The sequence below is a fragment of the Abramis brama genome (assembly GCF_963993115.1).
Source record: "Abramis brama genome assembly, chromosome: 2".
In the NCBI taxonomy this organism is placed as follows: domain Eukaryota; kingdom Metazoa; phylum Chordata; class Actinopteri; order Cypriniformes; family Leuciscidae; genus Abramis; species Abramis brama.
Genome location: NC_139964.1, coordinates 22,747,058 through 22,769,019, shown reverse-complemented (window position 1 = coordinate 22,769,019; position 21,962 = coordinate 22,747,058). Strand labels below are relative to the sequence as shown.

The 21,962-nt window shown below is 38.0% G+C and overlaps 2 protein-coding genes across 2 annotated transcripts; one reads left to right on the top strand and one right to left on the bottom strand.

The window, feature by feature from the left end:
* Positions 1–411: 411 nt before the first annotated feature.
* On the top strand, positions 412–10,630 carry LOC311077971 (putative adhesion G protein-coupled receptor E4P; the record flags this gene model as incomplete). Its single annotated transcript, XM_084106618.1, has 10 exons — positions 412–797; positions 1,559–1,628; positions 2,357–2,611; positions 2,721–2,882; positions 5,109–5,315; positions 5,393–5,625; positions 5,717–5,783; positions 5,868–5,959; positions 6,876–7,038; positions 10,181–10,630. The coding sequence occupies 10 exons, from the start codon at positions 412–414 to the stop codon at positions 10,253–10,255; spliced, it is 1,710 nt and encodes a 569-aa protein (XP_083962744.1). The 3' UTR covers positions 10,256–10,630.
* On the bottom strand, positions 10,525–19,853 carry LOC311077878 (dnaJ homolog subfamily B member 1-like). Its single transcript, XM_084106514.1, has 2 exons — positions 18,216–19,853; positions 10,525–11,648 (listed from the first exon to the last, which is right to left on the bottom strand). Exons 1-2 carry the CDS (start codon positions 18,663–18,665, stop codon positions 11,415–11,417), a joined length of 684 nt encoding a protein of 227 aa, XP_083962640.1. The 5' UTR covers positions 18,666–19,853; the 3' UTR covers positions 10,525–11,414.
* Positions 19,854–21,962: the final 2,109 nt, after the last annotated feature.

The following is a 21,962-nucleotide window of genomic DNA, read 5'->3' as shown; positions in this document are numbered from 1 at the left end:
CTATAGAATATTTCGTTCTGTATTGACAGGTGCAGTATTTGAAAATCGATAATATTTTTTTAAATTGCATTTATATTTTAATTTATGTCAAACCCTAGACACTTTCAAACATCAAAATGACATTTATTAATATGTATTCGTGTCAAAATGTCATATAAACATCTTTTCCTATTCAATTTTGCTTGGAAACGCTTCCAAGACGCTTGCGTGTCGCGTGAAAAATAGGTGTCGGTTCTATTTCTAGCATGCACGCGTTTTCCGCGCGACTCAAGCAGGCAGTGTGCAAGCTCTAACCTGTTAACATGGGAGCCGAAATAAAAACGGACACGCCACGCAGCTGAGACGCTCACGCCACGCATCCAGTGTGTCACCGGCCTAAAAGGACACCACGTCCTGGTCCGTTCGGACAACATGTCGGTGGTGGCCTATATAAATCACCAAGGAGGTATCAGGTCCCGAAACCTCTACAGGCTGACGGAGCGCCTCCTGGTCTGGGCTCAGCACAATCTGCGCTCGCTGAGAGCAGCGCACGTGCCAGGGCACCTGAATATGGGACCAGACAGACTGTCCAGGAACAATGTTCCGGCAGGAGAATGGTCTTTACACCCGCAGACAGTCCAACTGCTGTGGAAGACATTCGGCAGAGCGGAGGTAGAACTGTTTGCGTCTCAGGAAAACGCTCACTGTCCGGAGTTTTTCTCCAGGAGCAGGGATGCGCTGGTCCACGTCTGGCCCCGCTGCCCGCTCTATGCTTTTCCCCCCGTCACGCTTCTACCTCAGGTATTAGAGCGAATCAGGTAAGAGGGATGCTCAGTGCTATTCTGGAAGAACCAAGCTTGGTTCCCGGTTCTGATGCAGCTGACGAGCACTGCCCAATGGCCGATACCAGTGAGGGACCTCCTCTCTCAGGCCAAGGGCTCGATCTAGCATCCTCGCCCAGAGCTTTGGTCCCTACATGCGTGGGCCATCAACGGGTACCCGCTAACCTCCCGGTGGGAGTGTTAAACACGATCACGCAGGCTAGAGCCCCGTCTACTAGACGGCTCTATTCCTCGAAATGGTCTGTGTTCTCTAGCTGGTGCACAGCTCGTGGCATATCACCCCCAGACTGTGGGGTGACGGAGGTTCTCTCCTTCCTGCAAGAGCTACTGGATAAGGGCAGAACCCCATCCACGCTCAAGGTTTACGTGGCGGCCATAGCAGCGTTCACTAAACCGACGCTTGGCCAGTCACTTGGAAGGAACGATCTGGTCATTCGCTTCCTTAGAGGAGCTAAGAGGCTGAATCCTCCCAGACCTCCCTCAGTTCCCATGTGGGACCTTTCTACGGTTTTGGAAGCCATGAAAGGTGCCCCATTCGAGCCAATCCAATCAATAGATATCAAACACTTGTCTTTCAAGACAGTGTTTCTTCTGGCTCTCGCTTCAGTAAAGCGTATAGGGGACTTGCAAGCGCTCTCATTGAGCGCGACGTGTATGGAATTTGGGCCTAATGACTCAAAAGTCATACTCAAACCAAGGCACGGGTATGTTCCTAAATCCCTCAATACACCATCTAGGGCACAGGTGATTTCCCTGTCGGCCCTGCCGGCCTCTAATGAGGAGAGGGACGCGAGCTTCCTTTGCCCGGTCAGGGCTTTAAGGGCTTATGTATCTCGCTCATCTGTCTTCAGACAGACGGAGCAGCTCTTTGTTTCATTCAGCAGACGTTCTAAGGGACTTGCTGCGACGAAACAGAGCCTATCCAGATGGATAGTTGATGCTATAGCGCTGGCTTACACTTCTAAGGGCCTGCAGTGCCCGTTAGGTGTCAGAGTGCACTCCACAAGAGGCATGGCCTCGTCGTGGGCTTGGTCTAGCGGGATTGCCTTGCAAGATATCTGTACAGCGGCAGGCTGGGCCTCCCCGTCTTCATTTATAAGGTTTTATAACCTAGAAGTTCCCGCCTTGCAGGCTAAGCTGTTTAGAGTTTTCGCCCTGACTGTGTGGAACACTTGATATAATTTGCTCCTAATAGGACGCTACTTATTATGGGAACGATGCTGTTATAGCCCCTCTTTCCCAGACTCTCTGCGAGTCCCTGGTGATCAGGCATAGTGATCTCGATAGGCTGCTGCAGTTGCCGCAGGGCAGCCAATGGACGTGCGAGCCGTCTCGCCTATGTCTGCATGCTGCCACAACGCGTTTTACATTATTACAAAATTAAGGATAATTTTTGGCTTCAATATCTCGCGGAAAAGAGTTTTTCCCCTAGCGTAAGCTATTACGCAGTACTCGTTCCCACTTCTAGAGAGAACCGAGGTTACGTTAGTAACCGAGTATGTTTTAATACAACATTTTTAATAAAACATTTTTAGAATGTCACTAAACCACATTTACTAAAGGTTTTTATTGTGTTGAATACAAATTTCTTCTGTGTCTGTCACACAGGATCAGCTGCTGTGGCTTTCATGAGTTATAACACAATGGAGAATCTACTGAAGCCAGACTTCTTCAACACATCAAATGACACGATTAAAACCATGATGTCCACTGTGATCTCAGCTACTCTTCCCAAAACCACCAACACTAAACTCACCAAACCAGTCAACTTCACCCTCAAACACATCAGAGTGAGAGACTGAAATGTGTTTTTGTCCAACCTGAGAACTGATGAACATCTGAAAACATCTAATATTCAGTGTTGTTATATTTTCTGCATGTTTTTTCTTCTTTCTGCAGGAGTTTGACCCCAACGGTTCTCTGTCCTGTGTGTACTGGAATATCAGCGAGTGGATTGTAGATGGTTGTTCTGTTTTAAAGACCAACAGCAGCTACACTGTGTGTTCCTGTGTTCATCTGTCCACATTTGCTCTCATCATGCAAACCAGCCACCCATCAGAGGTACGAGAACATTTATAGTGAGCATTGAAGAACAGCACAAATTTGGATACTTATACGGTTATCCGGACCACACCTGACCACACGTGACCACAGCCGCTCTTGGTTGGTCGTAACCCCAGGTTTAGGGGCAGGGTTGGGGTAGGTCATCACATCCCACATAGCAACATTGTGTCGGCCCAGATCCGGCCCACATCTGGCACACGTGGAAAGATGATCTGGCCCACATGCAGCGTGGAATTACGGCACTTGGGTGGGCCACTCCTGTTTGCCAGATCTGGGCCACAAGCAGGCCATAGCAATGCCACATGTCAGCCAAGAGCAAAGAAATAAACCAGAACTGGACCTTATCTGAGCCACAAAACCTGTGTATATTAAATATGAAGTCATCTCAGCCTGTTAACAAAAAGAATCACTGAAAGAAAGAAGAGAACAGAAAAAAGAGACGAGCAGAAACACAAGAACTACAACTGACTTCAGCCACAGCCTTAGATGAAATCAACTGAAGATAAAAAACATTACAGAGGAGGATTAAACAACTCCACAAACAGCATTACCAGCTTCACTTATTACTAACCAGACTGACTTTATTTCTGGCAGACGTCTACAAAAGTTTTTATTGAGAATTATCAGAGGTTTAACTCTGTGTTTCATTTGAAGTCACCATAACAGTGAATAGTGTTTCCATTAGTTGGGCTCTTAACTCGTATTATATATTTTATTTTTTTGGCCGCTGTGACAGTGTGTTTGTCAAACACATTTGCAGCAGCAAAGAAAGCTAAAGTGAAACGAGATCAGGTGATGATGGTTTTATAATCATCATGAAATAGACTGTTTCACTGAGGTAATTTGAATCTAACAATTGTGTTGTACCATTAATATATTCACATCACAAACCCTGTGTTACTGCAGCGTGAGGTCCAGCAATATTATAACAATCAGTTAGAAGATTTTAACAAACATGAGTACGAAAAATTACTGTTCGATGACAAACACAGACATCAATAATCAACGTATGAATCTCAACAATGGTGACAATCAAAAGTACCTTGCTGCAATGCATGCTGGGTACCATCATTGTACAAAACTCCCAGCATGCATTGCAACATGAATAAATTATGCAGCTGAATTGTCCTATTATTTTAATTCTAAATATGTGCTTTTATTTTTTGCTGTTGTTTTTTTTGTGACATTTAGTAGCTTTTCAGTGATGTTATGAATTAATCTGTTTATCTAAAAAAATATATATATTGTCACCCTTGTTGAGATTCATGTGCTGATTTTTGATATCTCTGTGTGTCACCGTGGATTCATTTTTCATGTTCATGTTCGTTAAAATCTTCTAACTGATTGTTATAATATTGCTGGACCTCACGCTGCAGTAACACAGGGTTTGTGATGAGAATATATTAGTGGAACAACACAGTTGTTAGATTCAAATTACCTCAGTGAATCAGTCTTTCATGATGATTATAAAACCATCAACAGGTAACCATCATCACCTGATCTCATTTCACTTTAGCTTTCTTTGCTGCTGCAAATGTGTTTGACAAACACACTGTCACAGCGGCCAAAAAAGACAAAAGATATAATAAGAGTTAAGAGCCCAACTAATGGAAACACTATTCACTATTATGGTGACTTCAAATGAACCAGAGTTAAACCTCTGTTAATTCTCAATAAAAACTTCTGTTGACGTCTGACAGAAATAAAGTCAGTCTGGTTAGTAATAAGTGAAGCTGGTAATGCTGTTTGTGGAGTTGTTTAATCCTCCTCTGCTGAGATCTTCACAGATTTAATGTCTTCTTTTATTTCAGTTGATTTCATCTAAGGCTGTGGCTGAAGTCAGTTGTAGTTCTTGTGTTTCTGCTCGTCTCTTTTTTCTGTTCTCTTCTTTCTTTCAGTGATTCTTTTTGTTAACAGGCTGAGATGACTTCATATTTAATATACACAGGTTTTGTGGCTCAGATAAGGTCCAGTTCTGGTTTATTTCTTTGCTCTTGGCTGAGATGTGGCATTGCTATGGCCTGCTTGTGGCCCAGATCTGGCAAACAGGAGTGGCCCACCCAAGTGCCGTAATTCCACGCTGCATGTGGGCCAGATCATCTTTCCACGTGTGCCAGATGTGGGCCGGATCTGGGCCGACACAATGTTGCTATGTGGGATGTGGTCCGGATAACCGTATAGTACCCAAATTTGACACTCATGTACTCTGACATGTTTTCTCAGAGCAACTCACTGCTGGAGCTGTTGAATTTGGTGTGTGTGATCGTGGGGCTGGTGTTCTTCAGTTTGGCCCTGTTGACCTTTGCCCTTTGTCAGTGGAGTCCTGGAGTGAATAATGTGGCTCGAATCAACATCTGCGTGAGTCTGCTGTTGGCTCACCTTCTGTTCCTGCTCACACAACAGTTCCTGAGCCTCATACGCCCTCATCAGGTGAGAATGATGAAGGAGCCCTACAGCTCAGCACAGTCTCACTGAGAATCATCATAACCGTCTCTCATGATCTCCAGGTGTTGTGTACCGTGATATCAGGTGTGCTGCACTTCCTCTTTCTCTCCGGCTTTGTGTGGATGTTCATTGAAGCTGTGCTGCTCTTCATCTGTGTGAAGAACCTATCACAGATCAGCTCCAAAAAGAGGGAGGTGCTTAGCAGTGGATTCCTGTGTGTGATTGGATATATGGTTGCTCTGGTTGTGGTGGGCGTGTCTGTCGGGCTGCTTCCTGAAGGATACGGAAGTGAACAGTGAGTTTAGTTTGAACGACTCAGAGATCAACACCTTCATCCTTCATGTTTCATGTTTGTTCATTGATTTTTTTCTTCTTCCTCCAAACAGGTGCTGGATTAAAATGGATAAAGGTTTTATGTGGAGTTTTCTGGGACCTGTTTGCGTCATACTAGCAGTAAACACATTTCTCATCATGACTTTGTTTTAAAAGGAAAACAGTGATTAAAGATTAATTACTGTTGTTTCTCTTATTGTGCAGTTAAACATGATTCTCTTCATCTGCATCATCATCAATCTGATCTCCACCTTGAAAAATCTGAACGCTGAGGTTTCACAGATGAAACGAACCAAGTAACAAACAATATGATTTGAACACTTAATGAAATGTGTATATATATTGTTATACAGTATGCTGCATATTTCTAGACACATTTAACCTTAATTTGATTATTCTCAGGTTAGGTAAAGTAAGTCAAATGTGTCCTAAATCATAAGCATCTGAATTTTCATACTCACAATCCATAGGTCAGAAGACTTCTTCGTGGTCTCTTCAGCTCACTTTATTAGAAATCAAAGACTTTTGGCAGGCGAGAGTAGCAAAAGAGTTTCTTAGTTTCGATTAAGTATAGTTTTATTATCTTCAGGTTAATTAGTTTACATATAAAGTACTAATATAAAAAACAAGACAAAACAACATCAAGAGTAAATCGTTTACAAGCGCTGTAATACCGAAGAGGCCGTTAAGAATCAGCGTCTGCCTTCATCTTCTCCTTTCAGCCTTTTATAGACCATCAGATTTCTTGAGGTCGCCATCTTTAGAAATCCCCTCATAAATTATCAGTCTCTAACAGACGATTTATCCAATTCTAAGTCTTGAGGTGTCTTGAGTTCTGGGAATTCCTTTCGTACTTGTCTATATAAAGCCTTTCGCCTCTTAGTCTTCCTTCTTCAGACTTTTCTTCTTTGTTGCATTCTGCGCTTCGTCTGCAACACATCCAACGGTAATGCTTGCATTTATCTTCTTTCTTTAGCAAAGCTCTTTCTAATACATGTTTTGTTCCTCTCTATGCTTTTTAATGAATGCTTGAAACATTAAGTGTGGTATGTTTATCTTCATAAACCACTTTCTTAATAAACAAGTTTCAAGTGTGGTTGATTACAATACAGAAGTGTTTTACAGACAAAAAGGCATACTTATAACAGGACAGTTGCAGATTTTCCACAACAATATAATCAATAAATATCAACTCTCCATCTCTCTCTGCAGGATTATGGTATTTAAAACACTGGCTCAGTTTGTGGTTCTTGGTTGCTCCTGGATTCTGGGTTTCTTCACTAATGGCAGGAAGGAGCTGGAGATCATCTTCCTGATCTTGAACTCCCAGCAGGGAACCTTTATCTTCCTGGTCTATTGTGTCCTCAATGATGAGGTCAGACATCAGTACAGACAGTCTACCAGAAAATCATCTCTCACCTACTTTATATTAAAGGATTAGTTCACCCAAAAATTAAAATTAGCCCATGATTTCCTCACCCTCAAGTCATCCTAGGTGTCTATGACATTCTTCTTTCAGACGAATACAATCAGAGTTATATTAAAACATGTCCTGGCTCTTCCAAGCTTTATAATGGCAGTGAATTACCGTTTCTGTTTTGAAGTCCATCAAAGTGCATCCATCCATGATGAAAGTGCCCCACACTGCTCTGGGGGGTTAATAAAGGCCTTATGAAGTGAAGCGATGTGTTTGTGTGATAAAAATATATAGACTTAAACAACTAGCTTCCGGCAGACAGCAGTACGCAAGTCGACTTGTGCCAAAAGAGTAACCAGTGTCGGGTGTATGACGTAGATGTAGGAGTAGCGTAAGCTTTGACGTCTCTCGCGGTTCAAACAAACAGGGCTGGGCAACAAACTAAAGCTCCTCCCAAATTTCTCTCAAAAAATTGTCTTTTTAGACTAATTTGTGACTGGTGTTTTGTTTTGCTCTATCTCCGCGTTCATCATTACGTTGTGCGTCGGGTCAAGGGTCATTCTTTCACCGTAAATATATGTGTTAGGCTGTCTATGCGTTATTTTTCTCACACAAACACATCGCTTCACTTCAGAAGGCCTTTATTAACCCCCCAGAGCAGTGTGGAGCACTTTCATCATGGATAGATGCACTTTGATGGACTTCAAAACAGATACGGCCATTCACTGCCATTATAAAGCTTGGAAGAGCCAGGACATGTTTTAATATAACTCTGATTGTATTCATCTGAAAGAAGAATGTCATAGACACCTACAGACGAGAAAATCATGGGCTAATGTTCATTTTTGGGGTGAACTAACCCTTTAAGTTAATTTTTCATTTCTCATCTTCTAAAATTAAATTCTTGAAAAATAACCTGGACATGTTCTGTGTTTTTGTTATTTTAACCACACTGTTAACCCTTGCTGTAAAATTCTGACAATATTATACCATTTTCCATTAAAACAGTAATATACCGTAGAAAATAAAAGTAGCCTACAGGAATATACTGTGAATTAACAGTGCTCAAAGTCGACACTCAGAGGCTGTTTTCACAATCACACCCTATACCCTCATTCACTATTCCCTACATTAGTTCACTAATATAGTCCACTTGAATGAAAAGAAGTGAGTGAATTGAGACACTGATGAACACCTGATAAGCAGAATCACTGAAGGACAGAGAAACAAGAACAGAAAAAAGAGAAACACAAGAACTACAACTGACGTCCAGCCACACTGAGTGTGAAACCAGTTTACAAACCAGTTTACGATTATTTCTTTCATACATGTACAAAAGTTCTTGTTGAGAATTAACAGAGATTTAGTTATTAATAAAATTTGTTGTCACCATGATGGAGATCAGTATTTGCTTTAGTTGGTCTCTTGTCCCTGGACTTCTTACCATTCATCTCTCTCTGGCTGCTGTAACAGTGAGTTTATAAAACACATTTGTTATGGCAAGAAAAAGTCAAGAGGAAGTTGATCAGATGTTTTTATTTTTTAGTGATGATGTCACAATCATCCTGGACATGCCTGATTTTCAGATTTTTACTGTATATAGTCATTGAAATTATAGTTATCTCATCTTCAGCATATATCTGTGAATCTACTAAATGAAATCAATATTTCTGTAATCAGGTCTTCTGAAGAATATTGTAATCATAGAGTGCATTCAATTTTATTTTGCTCCTGCTTGGCTCAGACATACACAGATATCAACAATCAGCATATGAATCTCAACAATGGTGAAAAGTTTCATGTCGCAATGCATGCTGGGTTCCAGGATAATATAAAACTCCCAGCATGCACTGCTGCATGAATAATAATAATAATAATAATAAAGAAATATTGCCACCATTGTTGAGATTAATGTGCTAAATTGTGATATCTCAGTGTTTCTAAAACACAGTGTAGCTCTGTTTCTCTGGTTATGCATGATGTGTTAAAAAAAAAAGAGTCATTGTATCTTATTGCTGCATTTTCACAGTGGTGGTAATGAAACACTTTACTTGAGGATTAAACTCTGAATGAATAAGAATTAATTCCTTAGTGAATGAACAGGCAATATTTTGTCATCATAATCATTATAACTGCAGTCATTCATAAACTGTGTGTGCACAAGTGTGACTTGCAAAAACACAGCTCAAGCAGCAAAAGAAACACTAATGTTTTAGCATCAGCATCCCAACTAAAGCAAGCACTGATCTCTATAACGGTAACTTCAAACCAAACATTTTCAATTAAACATCTCAATAACAACTTCTGTATGACAGAAATAAAGTCATACTGGTTAATAATAAGTGTAATAATGTGTAATGGCTGGAAGTCAGTCGTAGTTATTGTGTTTCTCTATTTTCTGTTCTTGTGTTTCTCTTTTCTTCAGTGATTCTGCTTACAATCACTTACATATTCCCTTAATTATCTCACTGCATCGTTACTTTTTACTCTTTGTAGTGTGGATTTCCTGTGGGGTTGAAAGGGTTAACTGTGTAAGATAAAAAAAGACACACCCACAAAATGTATTTTAACAGTAATAAACTGTAAGTTATAAAACAGGTTTATACTGGCAACACTGTTGCCAGTAGTTTACTGTAAAATTATTTTTTTGGGTCACCGTTGTGCAGAAGAGTAGAGCCTGTGCTTCAGTCCAGGAGAAGATCTACAAACATTGGTGATTTGCTGCATGTTGCTTTATTTAACAGACGGTGACTGTGTAGTTGCTGATCCAGTGGAAATCTTTTTATGTACAATAGTTTTTTATTGGTCTCAAATGAAAGAAGTTCACAGTAATACTTTGCTCACATTATTAATGCATTATAAATTTTAGTTAATACATTTAAATGACAGTTGGTCAATTTAAGGCAGTCGGTTTCTGCAAGTGTAATTAGTTAACTATAATTTAGTGCATTTTTACAGAAACAAACTAGATTACAGTAAAGAACTGTACAATTAACAGTATTTTACTGGCAACAGTGTTGCCAGTATTTTACTGTAAAAAAACCCGGTAAGGTCTAACAGTGCAGAGTTTAAAACTATCTCTCGTCTCATTCTTGTCCAGGTCAGGCAGCAGTACAGGAAGTTCTTCAGATGTCTTTGCTGTGGACTCAAATCAAAGACCATCAAGAAAAACTGAAGACTAAAGCATCCATATTCAGCAAAGGAAGTGCCATTATTATAAAAGTTATTCTGTCATGATTTAGATATTATATGACCGTCTCAGCTACACATTTCACTAGTTAACATGCTATATATTTACAGCAGTCAATACACTTATGTGAATCTATACATTTCTTTAAGTGCAACATTTCTTCGCTAGAGTAACTACCATGATTTTTAGAGGCTTGTATACTGGGTTACACTTTTAATACGCTACAAAATAAGAAGATAAAGCAATTGTTTTTCAGTTTAAAGTGTTTTATTAAAGCAGTGTGATATCTGTAACATTTCAAATCTTATTTTCTTTTAAACAATATATTCAAAACTCAAAACAGCCCATAACTCATAATCCAAAAAAAATCCCACAGAAGTATCCCACAGAATTTGTGAATAAACAAATTCAGTTTCACAATTAAAAACAATAACATAAATTACCTGTAATAAAACAGAAAAAAAGTTCCATATGATTTTGCATAAGAAATTAACCACAATATCAATAGTTTGAATCATTTATTTGAAATAAATCTAGTATTTGTTACAAATTTGTCCTCTAGCTGACTTTGAGCTTTTGAGTTTCTCACCATATAACTTCTGCATCAAGTGTTGTTTCACATACTTGAAGTGGGAGGATCCAAGCATCACTTTGAGCCACCACTATATTGGTAATGACTTTTAATGGCATCACTAAATGGTCGCATTAGACCATATTAGCAGAAAAAGTACAGGCTGCTTTCACAGAAAGACTTCCCTGAGGTGTCCAACGGATCAGGCTGCTGATAAGAAACTATATTATTGTAGCCCCGCAACATCACAACATGCTATACTGTCCATCTCTGGAATAAGTAAACTTAGATGTGTTAGATCTGTGTGTAGTTGACAGCAAAACGCTGGCCAAGAGTTCGCAGCTGGAGACTTTCTGCTGGACTTGATCCAAAGGAAACATAGGTTCAAAATGTGCATGACAAACACATAAACCAGTCTAGTCCAGCAATGTTTTGGTTCAGATAGTCTCTCATTGGCAGTACATTACAGAATAACAGTTCAGCAATTTCAGCAGCCCTTCATATTCATTCTTTAAATACTATGAAACCAAAAATTCCCAATGGCAATGTCTCCAGCATTGCAGTAAACACGGCTCAAGAAGCCGGCAAAACATTTGCGATAGTGTCCTTGGCACTCTGGCTTAATCTTTCGGGAAACTTGACATCATATTCGACAATCAAGTCCCCACGACGATCTGGGGATTTCGGAAGAGGAAGACCCTCCCCGGTGACACGCCGTTTCATCCCGGGACGGACAATGTCTTGAGTTGTTAAGTTAACCGTGCGATTATCCAGTGTTGGAACGTTAACTGTGCAACCACAAAGTGCCTGAGAAAGTAGAGAAGAACGGGATTAGAAAAATACAGACAGGGAAGAAAAGAGTTTGGGTAACCCTTCCTTTTACAGTCCCCTAATTACTAGGTATTTACCTGGTATGGTAAGTTATAGTTGGTTATTGGTAATTACCACAGGTAACAAGAATGTAAATGCAGAGAAACTACAAACTAATTACTAGGTATTTACCGGGTAAATATATGGTAAGTTATAGTTGGTTATTGGTAATTACCACAGGTAACAAGTATGTAAATGCAGAGAAACTACAAACTAATTACTAAGTATTTACCTGGTAAGCATATGGTAAATTATAGTATTTTAGTGTGTAATTACTTAAGGTGATTAGTATGCAATTACAGAGAAACTACCAGGGAAAAAAACACCACTGTTAAATATCAACTCAACGAAGTACTGTGTACTTGTTACCTGTTTAGGTTGGTACACAGCAAAATCCCCAGAGTTAAATTAACTCTGCTCAGAGAACATTTGGTCCCTCTCTACAGAGAGTTAAAATAACTCTGAAACAGAGTTCAAGTTAATGAGATACTTAAGTGATTAATTAAGTGATGATTGGGCATTAATGATGAACACCTGCTGTCAACAAGCAGAATCACTGAAGGAAAGAGAAACAAGAACAGAAAAAAGAGAAACACAAGAACTACAACTGACTTCCAGCCACAGATGAAATCAACTGAAGACAAAATAAGACATTAAATCTCTCAAGGAGGATTAAACAACTCCACAAACAGCATTACCAGCTTCACTTATTACTGACCAGATTGACTTTATTTCTGCCATATGTTTACAGAAGTTCGTATTGAGAATTAACAGAGGTTTAGATGTTGACGATTTATTGAAAATGGTTGGTCACCATAATGGAGATGAGTGTTTCCTTTAGTTGGGCAGTTTGACTCTTAGCTCACTTTTTTGTGAGTTTGTGTTTTTTTGTAATAGTTTTTACCAAAACACATAATTTGTTGCAAAGAATGCCAGACGCAAAGATGTTCAGGTGATCTAGTTTTCAACAACAAAAAGTAGAATGATGCACTTATATCATCACTGTCCAAAAGTGGTCATTTGATGTTAATAAATTATATTCACTAACAATACTTTCTTGCCACAGATTGGACATTTTTAATTTTTTAAATACATAATAGGGGAATTTTTTTTTTTTCTAAGACACAGACATCAAGAATCAGCATATGAATCTCAACAATGGTGACATGTTTCATGCCGCAATGCATCCTGGGAGCCATGAGTTTTATACTATTGTGGCTCCCAGCATGCATTGCAGCATGAAGCATGTCACCATTGTTGAGATTCATATGCTGATTCTTGATGTCTTTGTCTAAAAAAAAAAAAAAATCCCTATAATGTATTTTAAAAATCTAAATTCAGAATGTCCGATCTGTGGCAAGAGAGTATTGTTAGTGAATATAATCTATTAACATCAAATAAATCTCTTTTAGACGGTCATGAGATAAGTGCATGTTTCTACTATATGTTGTTAAAAACTTTCACCTGATCATCTTTGTTTTTGGTTTTCTTTGTAACAAATTACATGTTTTGGTAAAAACTGTTACAAAAACCATAAACTTGCAAAAAGAGTCAAACTGCCCAACTGAAGGAAACACTCATCACCATAATGGTGATCATACATTTTCAATAAATCGTCAACATCTAAACCTCTGTTAATTCTCAATAAGACCTTCTGTAGACGTCTACCAAATTTCAGGATTACCAAATCCTGTTTACTAGAGCCTTAAATGGAACCAACAGTGTAGCCTACTGGCTTAGCAAAGAACAACAGTTGGCAAAATACCGGTGGCCACAAATAACCATTGTTTATTTTAATTTTAAGAAACAGAAACACTGTAATAAACAGAAACATTTTACTTTCCTTATTTTGTTATAATGTTAAATTGTAGATTTTGTTGTTTTACCATATCTCATTAGATGTGACATGCTTCATATATGCTTCAAATATGAAGAAATGTATATATCATCAGTAGACATTGATTTTGTGATCATTCACTTAAAAAAAAAACTCTCTGGTTTTATTTGGTTCAAAAAATCACAACTGAATCCACCCTTCTGATGGGATCAGGATAATCCTGGTTTTTTTGGATCAAATAGATCCCAAACCGAGTTCAAAGTTCTGAAAAACCCAAAGGGCAGGTTTGATCCAGATCAAACTTAAGATCGGATTACATGATCTGATCTTAGTTCAGAATCCCTCTTTTGCTTTTGAAAAACCCATTTCCAAGATTTGATCCAATCCGTGATCCGAAATCCCACTGGATTACTTTTGAAAAACTGGGCCCAGGTGTTCATCATTAATCTCCAATCATCACTTAATTAATCACTTAAGTATCTCATTAACTTTAACTCTGATTCAGAGTTATTTTAACTCTCTTTAGAGAGGGACCAAATGTTCTCTGAATAGAGTTAATTTAACTCTGGGGATTTTGCTGTGTAATAACTCAGATTTAATTGTGTACTTCCTCAGAATGTAGGCAGCCAATTTTTAGAAACACCTCCAGTATTACCCATCAATTCAAGTTAGGTTTGTAGTTATCCTAGGGTTATGTTGGTAACAGTCCATGTTTATTTATTACTACCTTGAAATTAAGATGGTAGTTTCCAATAAATTACTTTGTCTTACATAGTTGTTGTTCATTGTTACACCCATTTATAGAGGGTTTATCAAATAATTTACCTTACACTTACCTGGTAACTACCCCGCAGGAACAGTTTTCCCTAATGTCATGGTACATCTTAAATACTGGGTATGTTCTTGCAGATGTTTTTACAATTTACTCTGTAAGTAAAGTGCAACTGTACTGTAAAATGAAGCCTTGTTTATTTCCATGGTATTACCGGAATTGTACCATATAACCTAATCATTCCCTTTTCCATAGTCACATTTTTTTTTACCTTGTATGTCCTGCAACGTTACCAAGGAAAACATGACAGTTTACTCAGTAAGTAAAGTGCAACTTTACTATAAAAGGAAGCCTTTTTATTTCCATGGAATTACTGGGATCTTACCCTATAATCTAATAGCTATGTAACTGTAGCTATTACAGATTATTGGGTAAAATCCCAGTAATTCCATGGAAATAAAAAGGCTTCCTTTTATAGTAAAGTTGCACTTTACTTACTGAGAATGTTCAACGTGATCTCATGAGAATACGTGTATATTTTTATGTAAAGTGTAATTCTACCGTACATTTACTTACGTTTTATACACACAGAAACGTATAATACTGACGTATTTACAGCACTAAAATGTAAAATGTTTACGAATTAACAGCACAAAAACGATTAGCCTACATGCATTTAAACAAGAATACACTTTAAAACCTTAAAAATACCTTATTTAATCGTTTAACCATTTTAATAGTTTATTTACAGTGAGACACAAAATGCGTTTTCTCCAATAGAACAATAATACACCAACATAAATTCACAAAATACATCAATTTTATTATACTTGATATAATCCAAATCTTTAGAATCCATACGTTTGCAAGAAAGAGATCCAAATTCAGCCCTTTATCCAGTGAGTGATCTTCATCTCCATTTCACAGGCTATCACAAGCAGCGCAGTCCGTAACTCCAATAGCATTCAAAATTCAAAAATTGCGCCCTCAAGAAGCGTTACGACATGTTTTACGGCAGTGATATCAAACGCTCATTGGCTCTCACCTGTTCGTCCATGTTCGTCACAGATTGCAACATGCCGTATTTCAGTCGTAAACTACATTTGAAATGGAGAAGCGCGCGCGCATTCACACAGAGGGAAGCCGGATTAACATTTTCATGGATTAATAACTTAAATTCTGCTCTGTACCTCATTCAAAACTATTATATACTGAGAGAGAGGACTGTGACTGCAACACATCGTCATGTGAACGACTTTTGGTAACGTTACCGGTTTTGACATTTTCGCAATAAATAAATTATTGTGATTAACGTTACACGTATGTTGTTTTTCTTCATAATTGTAGCCTATGTAGTTTTCTATCTTTGAAAATTACGTATTAATACTACTTATTAATGAGACCAGGCTGGAATGTTTTAGTTAAGTTGCAGAACACACATGGTACAAGTTTGTGATTTCAAAAATGTTTAAGCAGCAAAGGATGTGGTAAGAGTCTGGTAATACAATAGAAATAAACAAGGCTTCCTTTTACAGTACAGTTGCACTTTACTTACTGAGTAAATTGTCATGTTTTCCTTGGTAACGTTGCAGGACATACGAGGTAAAAAAAAATGTGACTATGGAAAAGGGAATGATCAGGTTATGGGCAAGATCCCAGTAATTCCATGGAAATAAACAAGGCTTCATTTTACAGTACAGTTGCACTTTACTTACAGAGTAAATTGTAAAAACATCTGCAAGAACATACTCAGTATTTAAGATGTACCATGACATTAGGGAAAACTGTTCCTACGGGGTAGTTACCAGGTAAGTGTAAGGTAAATTATTTGATAAACCCTCTATAAATGGGTGTAACAATGAACAACAACTATGTAAGACAAAGTAATTTATTGGAAACTACCATCTTAATTTCAAGGTAGTAATAAATAAACATGGACTGTTACCAACATAACCCTAGGATAACTACAAACCTAACTTGAATTGATGGGTAATACTGGAGGTGTTTCTAAAAATTGGCTGCCTACATTCTGAGGAAGTACACAATTAAATCTGAGTTATTACCAACCTAAACAGGTAACAACCCAGCGGGCACCTTGACGTCAATTTACATCAATATGACATCAACATTGATGTCAAAATGACGTCACGAAATAGGTCAAAAATGAAAGTCATATTGACGTCAGAGTGTCGATGTCAATTTGATGTCAAGATTTTGACCTCTGCTGATGTCATTTTGCCAAACAAAAAGGTGAAATGCATGGCCGTACACTTATTACCAGCTTCACTTAAAACTAACCAGATTTACTTTATTTAATTTCCGGTTTAATGAAATCATATTTTGTATTTTAAAGTCACCATGATGGTGGTAAGCGTTTGCTTTAGTTGTGCTCTTGACCCTTGACTCCTTAATATAAACTTTTCTCTGGCTGCTCTTACTGTGCGTTTATAAAGCACATGTGTTGTAGCTAAAACAGCCATGAGAAAATGAGATCAGATGATGATGGCTGTTTATTTATGATGATGATGATGATGATATCATCATGTAAATGCCTGAATCTCTGATCTTATTCAGTGTTTATTGTTTTGATTATATAGGACTTAATATTTTATTTAATATTGTTTAATTCATAATAGAAGTCATTTGATTCTTCAGCATGTCTATAGTTTTGTCAAACAATATACTTGTTTTTTTTTTAACTATGTAGTGCACAAAACCCTTTAGTCTATGGCAGTACTTAGACTCACACAGACATCAAGAAACTGCATATGAATCTCAACAATGGTGACAATCAAACAAAATAACCAGATAATCAGATCAACTCCAGCTGCATAATTTATTAATGCCGCAATGCATCCTGGGAGATAAGGGTGAGTTTTGATTGGTGGTACCCAGCATGCACTGCAGCATGAAGCATTTCATTGATTGTCACCATTGTTGAGAGTCATACACTGATTCTTTATGGCTAAGTAATAATGTAGAGGAAAAAGTTTAATGGACTAAATGTCTTTAAAATCATTAATATTATTTGATAAACAACATTGCTCTCATACTGTCAAATTAAATGGCTTCTATTATAAACCTTTAAAAACACAAGTCCTATATAATCAAAGCATTAGACTCTGAATTAGATCAAGGATTCAGGCCACAACATGATGATATCATCATCATCATCAATGAACAGCCAACATCACCTGATCTCATGGCTTTTATAGCTACAACAATTGTGCATTAAAAACACACAATTATAGCAGTCAGAGAAAATTTTATATTACCAAGTCATGGGTCAAGAGCACAACTAAAGCAAACGCTAACCACCATCATGGTGACTTTAAAATACAAAAATATTTATGATTATGATTTCATTACCCCCGAAAGTTAAATACAGTAAATCTGGTTAGTTTTAAGTGAAGCTGGTAATAAGTGTACGGTCATGCATTTCACATTTTTGTTTGGCAAAATGACATCAGCAGAGGTCAAAATCTTGACATCAAATTGACATCGATACTTTGACGTCAATATGACTTTCATTTTTGACCTATTTTTTGACGTCATTTTGACATCAAGGTGCCCGCTGGGAAGTACACAGTACTTCGTTGAGTTGATATTTAACAGTGGTGTTTTTTTCCCTGGTAGTTTCTCTGTAATTGCATACAAATCACCTTAAGTAATTACACACTAAAATACTATAATTTACCATATGCTTACCCGGTAAATACTTAGTAATTAGTTTGTAGTTTCTCTGCATTTACATACTTGTTACCTGTGGTAATTACCAATAACCAACTATAACTTACCATATATTTACCAGGTAAATTCCTAGTAATTAGGGGACTGTAAAAGGAAGGGTTACCCGAGTTTGTAAGCAAACTCTTAAAATAGGAGCCCATCTTACCTCTTTGAGTGTAATTTTTGTAGGATAAATGATGTCCGATCCGTCTCTTCTGTACACTGGATGTGGCTTATCCTTCACCACAAACACCACATCTGCGGGGATATTTGATGGCGTCTCATCCCCTTCCTTAGGGAAAGTTATCTTGGTTCCTTCTTTCCAGCCTTTCTTCACTTCCACTGTAAGGATCTTGTCCTCAGTGCACGTCATTCTTCCGTCGGGATTCAGGTGTTTGCGGGAGATCTTCATCTTCTTGGTGCAGCCAGTGAACACTTCTTCTAGACTGACCCTCAGGTCGTGGGTCACGGGAGGATCCTGTTTTTTGGCCAGTGCCCCGCCGGGACCTCGCGTGTTAAAGGAGCGTGGGAAACCGCCCATGCCACCCATGCCAAAACTAGCGAATGGGTCATCAGTTTCCATTCCCTTGTCCATGCCACCGTTACGGCCAAACATGTTCGAAAGGGTAAACAAAGAGGGCACATATTACAGAACTGTGTGGTGTTGTATAAAAATGATAGACAACTCATAAAAACTGCACCAAGGGACAAAATTGAATGAATTAAGATGAATTAAAGGGACCCAAAAATGAAAAAGCTGTCATCATTTACTCACCCTCATGTTGTTCCAAACCTGTATGATTAATTAATTGTATGATTGGTAATTAAACAGTTGCTGGACCCCATTGACTTCCATAGTATTTTTTTTTCCTACTATGGAAGTCAATGAGATCCATCAGTCGTTTGGTTACCGACTTTCTTCAAAATATCTTCTGTTGTGTTCAGCAGAAGAAAGAAAGTCATACAGGTTTGGAACAACGGGAGAGTAAATGAGGACAGCATTTTCATTTTTGGGTGAACTATCCCTTTAATGAAATGTTTATTATTTTACATGGAACATGTTCATTACCTTGATTTCCCAACTACTACACATTCTTCCTAACTCAAATTCACAGAAACTGAACTTTTATGCAAAATCTCATCATTAATACAATCAGTTATTGTAGGTTAAATTAGGGCCGTAACCACCATAATAATTACCAACAAGTCCACCGCAATAATTAGAAATGGCCATAATGTAATTAGAAAAGTTTAAAATGCTGTCTAACAGTGCTTGTGAATGTCAAAATGTTTGAGATGACCAATCAAATCAAAGAAGGTTCATTCAAAAGACATGTTCAGAGGTGGAAAGTCCAGGGGTCAGAAAGTAAAAGTCCTGCCATATATTTATTCCACCCATGAACTCACACAGCAAAAACTCCAGTTTTAAATGAACTCTCCTGTGAGTTTATTTGGCTCCAGACTCAAGAGTGTTAAAGTTAATGAGATAATTAAGTGATTGATTGAGTGATGATTGACCATTATTGAAGACACCTGATGTTAACAAGCAGATTAACCTCTGTTAATTCTCAATAAAAACTTCTGTAGACGTCTGCCAGAAATAAAGTCAGTCTGGTTAGTAATAAGTGAAGCTGGTAATGCTGTTTGTGGAGTTGTTTAATCCTCCTCTGCTGAGATCTTCACAGATTTAATGTTTTTTATCTTCAGTTGATTTCATCTAAGGCTGTGGCTGAAGTCAGTTGTAGTTCTTGTGTTTCTGCTCGTCTCTTTTTTCTGTTCTCTTCTTTCTTTCAGTGATTCTTTTTGTTAACAGGCTAAGATGACTTCATATTTAATATACACAGATTTTGTGGCTCAGATAAGGTCCAGTTCTGGTTTATTTCTTTGCTCTTGGCTGACATGTGGCATTGCTATGGCCTGCTTGTGGCCCAGATCTGGCAAACAGGAGTGGCCCACCCAAGTGCCGTAATTCCACTCTGCATGTGGGCCAGATCATCTTTCCACGTGTGCCAGATGTGGGCCGGATCTGGGCCGACACAATGTTGCTATTTGGGTAGCAATTTTTTTTTTTTTTCTGATTTTTGCCTACTATACAGGGAAGTATGCAGTATGAATCATGAAGAATGCAGTTTTGAAGTTAGCCAATCTTGTGTTTGTCTTTCCTTCAGTTATTTTGCTTGTTATGGTGTTTATCATCACTTATGCTCAATCATCACTTAATTAATCATTTAATTATCTCATTAACTTTAACACTGCTTCAGTGTTACTTATAACACTCTGTAGAGTGGGACATATTCTGAGAAGTGTTGATTTTGCTGTGTAGCATTGTGTGGATACTATTTGTTTTTGAATTTGAATTTGAATTTGAATTTGAATTTGAATTTGAGGAAGGAAAACAGTGGACTTGGGTTCATATTTCCTAATTAAAATGATGGACAGATAACTTCTCTATATCATCTCAACACAAACAAACTTTTTCTTCAGTCAGTCGTGTCGGGTGATGATCACTGTATATCAGATTATATCAGGTAAGATCTTCTTTCTGTTCATAATGATCATCATCAATCTCTTTATGTCAGAAACATGTACTGATGTGTGTTACAGTTGTGTAGTTATAACTGATTTGTGTAGTTATAGTTGAGTAATTTGGGCTTTGACCAGGTCAGTACTCTTACTAACATTTTTAAGGATGAATCTTCATGAATAACTCCAGAGCACTTGTGCTTCTTAATTTCTAGGAAAACAAAAGAGCATTATTTAATTTGACGACTGATTTGTCTAAACGCCAGTGAGGGGTAGGTTTAGGGTCAGGGGTAGGTTTAGGGGCGGGGGTAGATCATTCGTACGAATTAGCCAATAGCCACCTCATAAAATATGAGGAATTGATCAAGTTGTGTCATCCTTTATTGCACTGTGCTTGACAATAACAGTTTTAAAAGTTTGCAACATTGACTCAACGCCATTACCATTGATTTATGGATGAAATTTAAAAAAAATGTCAACATTAATTGCTGGAGCAAAAGATATGTTGATTCAATGCAGTTAACATTGACACATTAACATTATTTTGATGGTTGCTGTCTATCTGGGACCCTAATCAAACACACCTGAACCAGCTAATCAATGTGTTCAGGATTACAAGAAAGCTACAGAGAGTTTATCAGGGTTGGAGCTAAACTCTGCAGGACAGTGGCCCTCCAGGACAGAGTTCGCCTATCCCTGTCCTAGAGTTTCTTCTAAAGAGCTGATGAGTTGAATCAGGTGTGTTTGATTAGGGAGACAAAGAAAACCTGGGTTGCGTTCAGCCCCGACAAAACGTTGCACAACGTTTTTTAAACAGAAACGGTGATGCGTTGAACACACTGTTCTGATGACACAAGAGTTGCAACTATGGCAGCTGAGAAGGCCATTCTTTGTGTTCTTTGTGAAGAATTTTCGGAGCCTGATGAAGTCGGTATAAATATGTGTTTAATACTACAAAATATGCCCGATGTTACAGTTACTGCACTTGCCGCCCAGAACAAAAGAGAACATCCCAATCGAGTGAAGGGATTGCTGAAACTGAAGCACACATCTTACCTAATTCAGACTAAAACACATCTATTTAGCCTCACATACTGACTTTATTTGTAGTTCATACTGTTTTAATACCCTGTATTTTCTTTCTCATTTTTAGGAAAAGCACTTAATTACCATTGTTTATTTCTATACCAAATGTCATACACGCAATGAAGCTAAAAATATAAACAACTACATCACTATGTTGATATCCTATATTTTTACAATAAAACTTACGACAAACATGTCTTCTAATATCCTCAGTTGTTGCGTATACCGAGCTGCATTGAACACATTTTGTAAATTACTTTCCTTGAACCCATTGTGCAAGTTCACTTTAATACCGCGTGCTTTA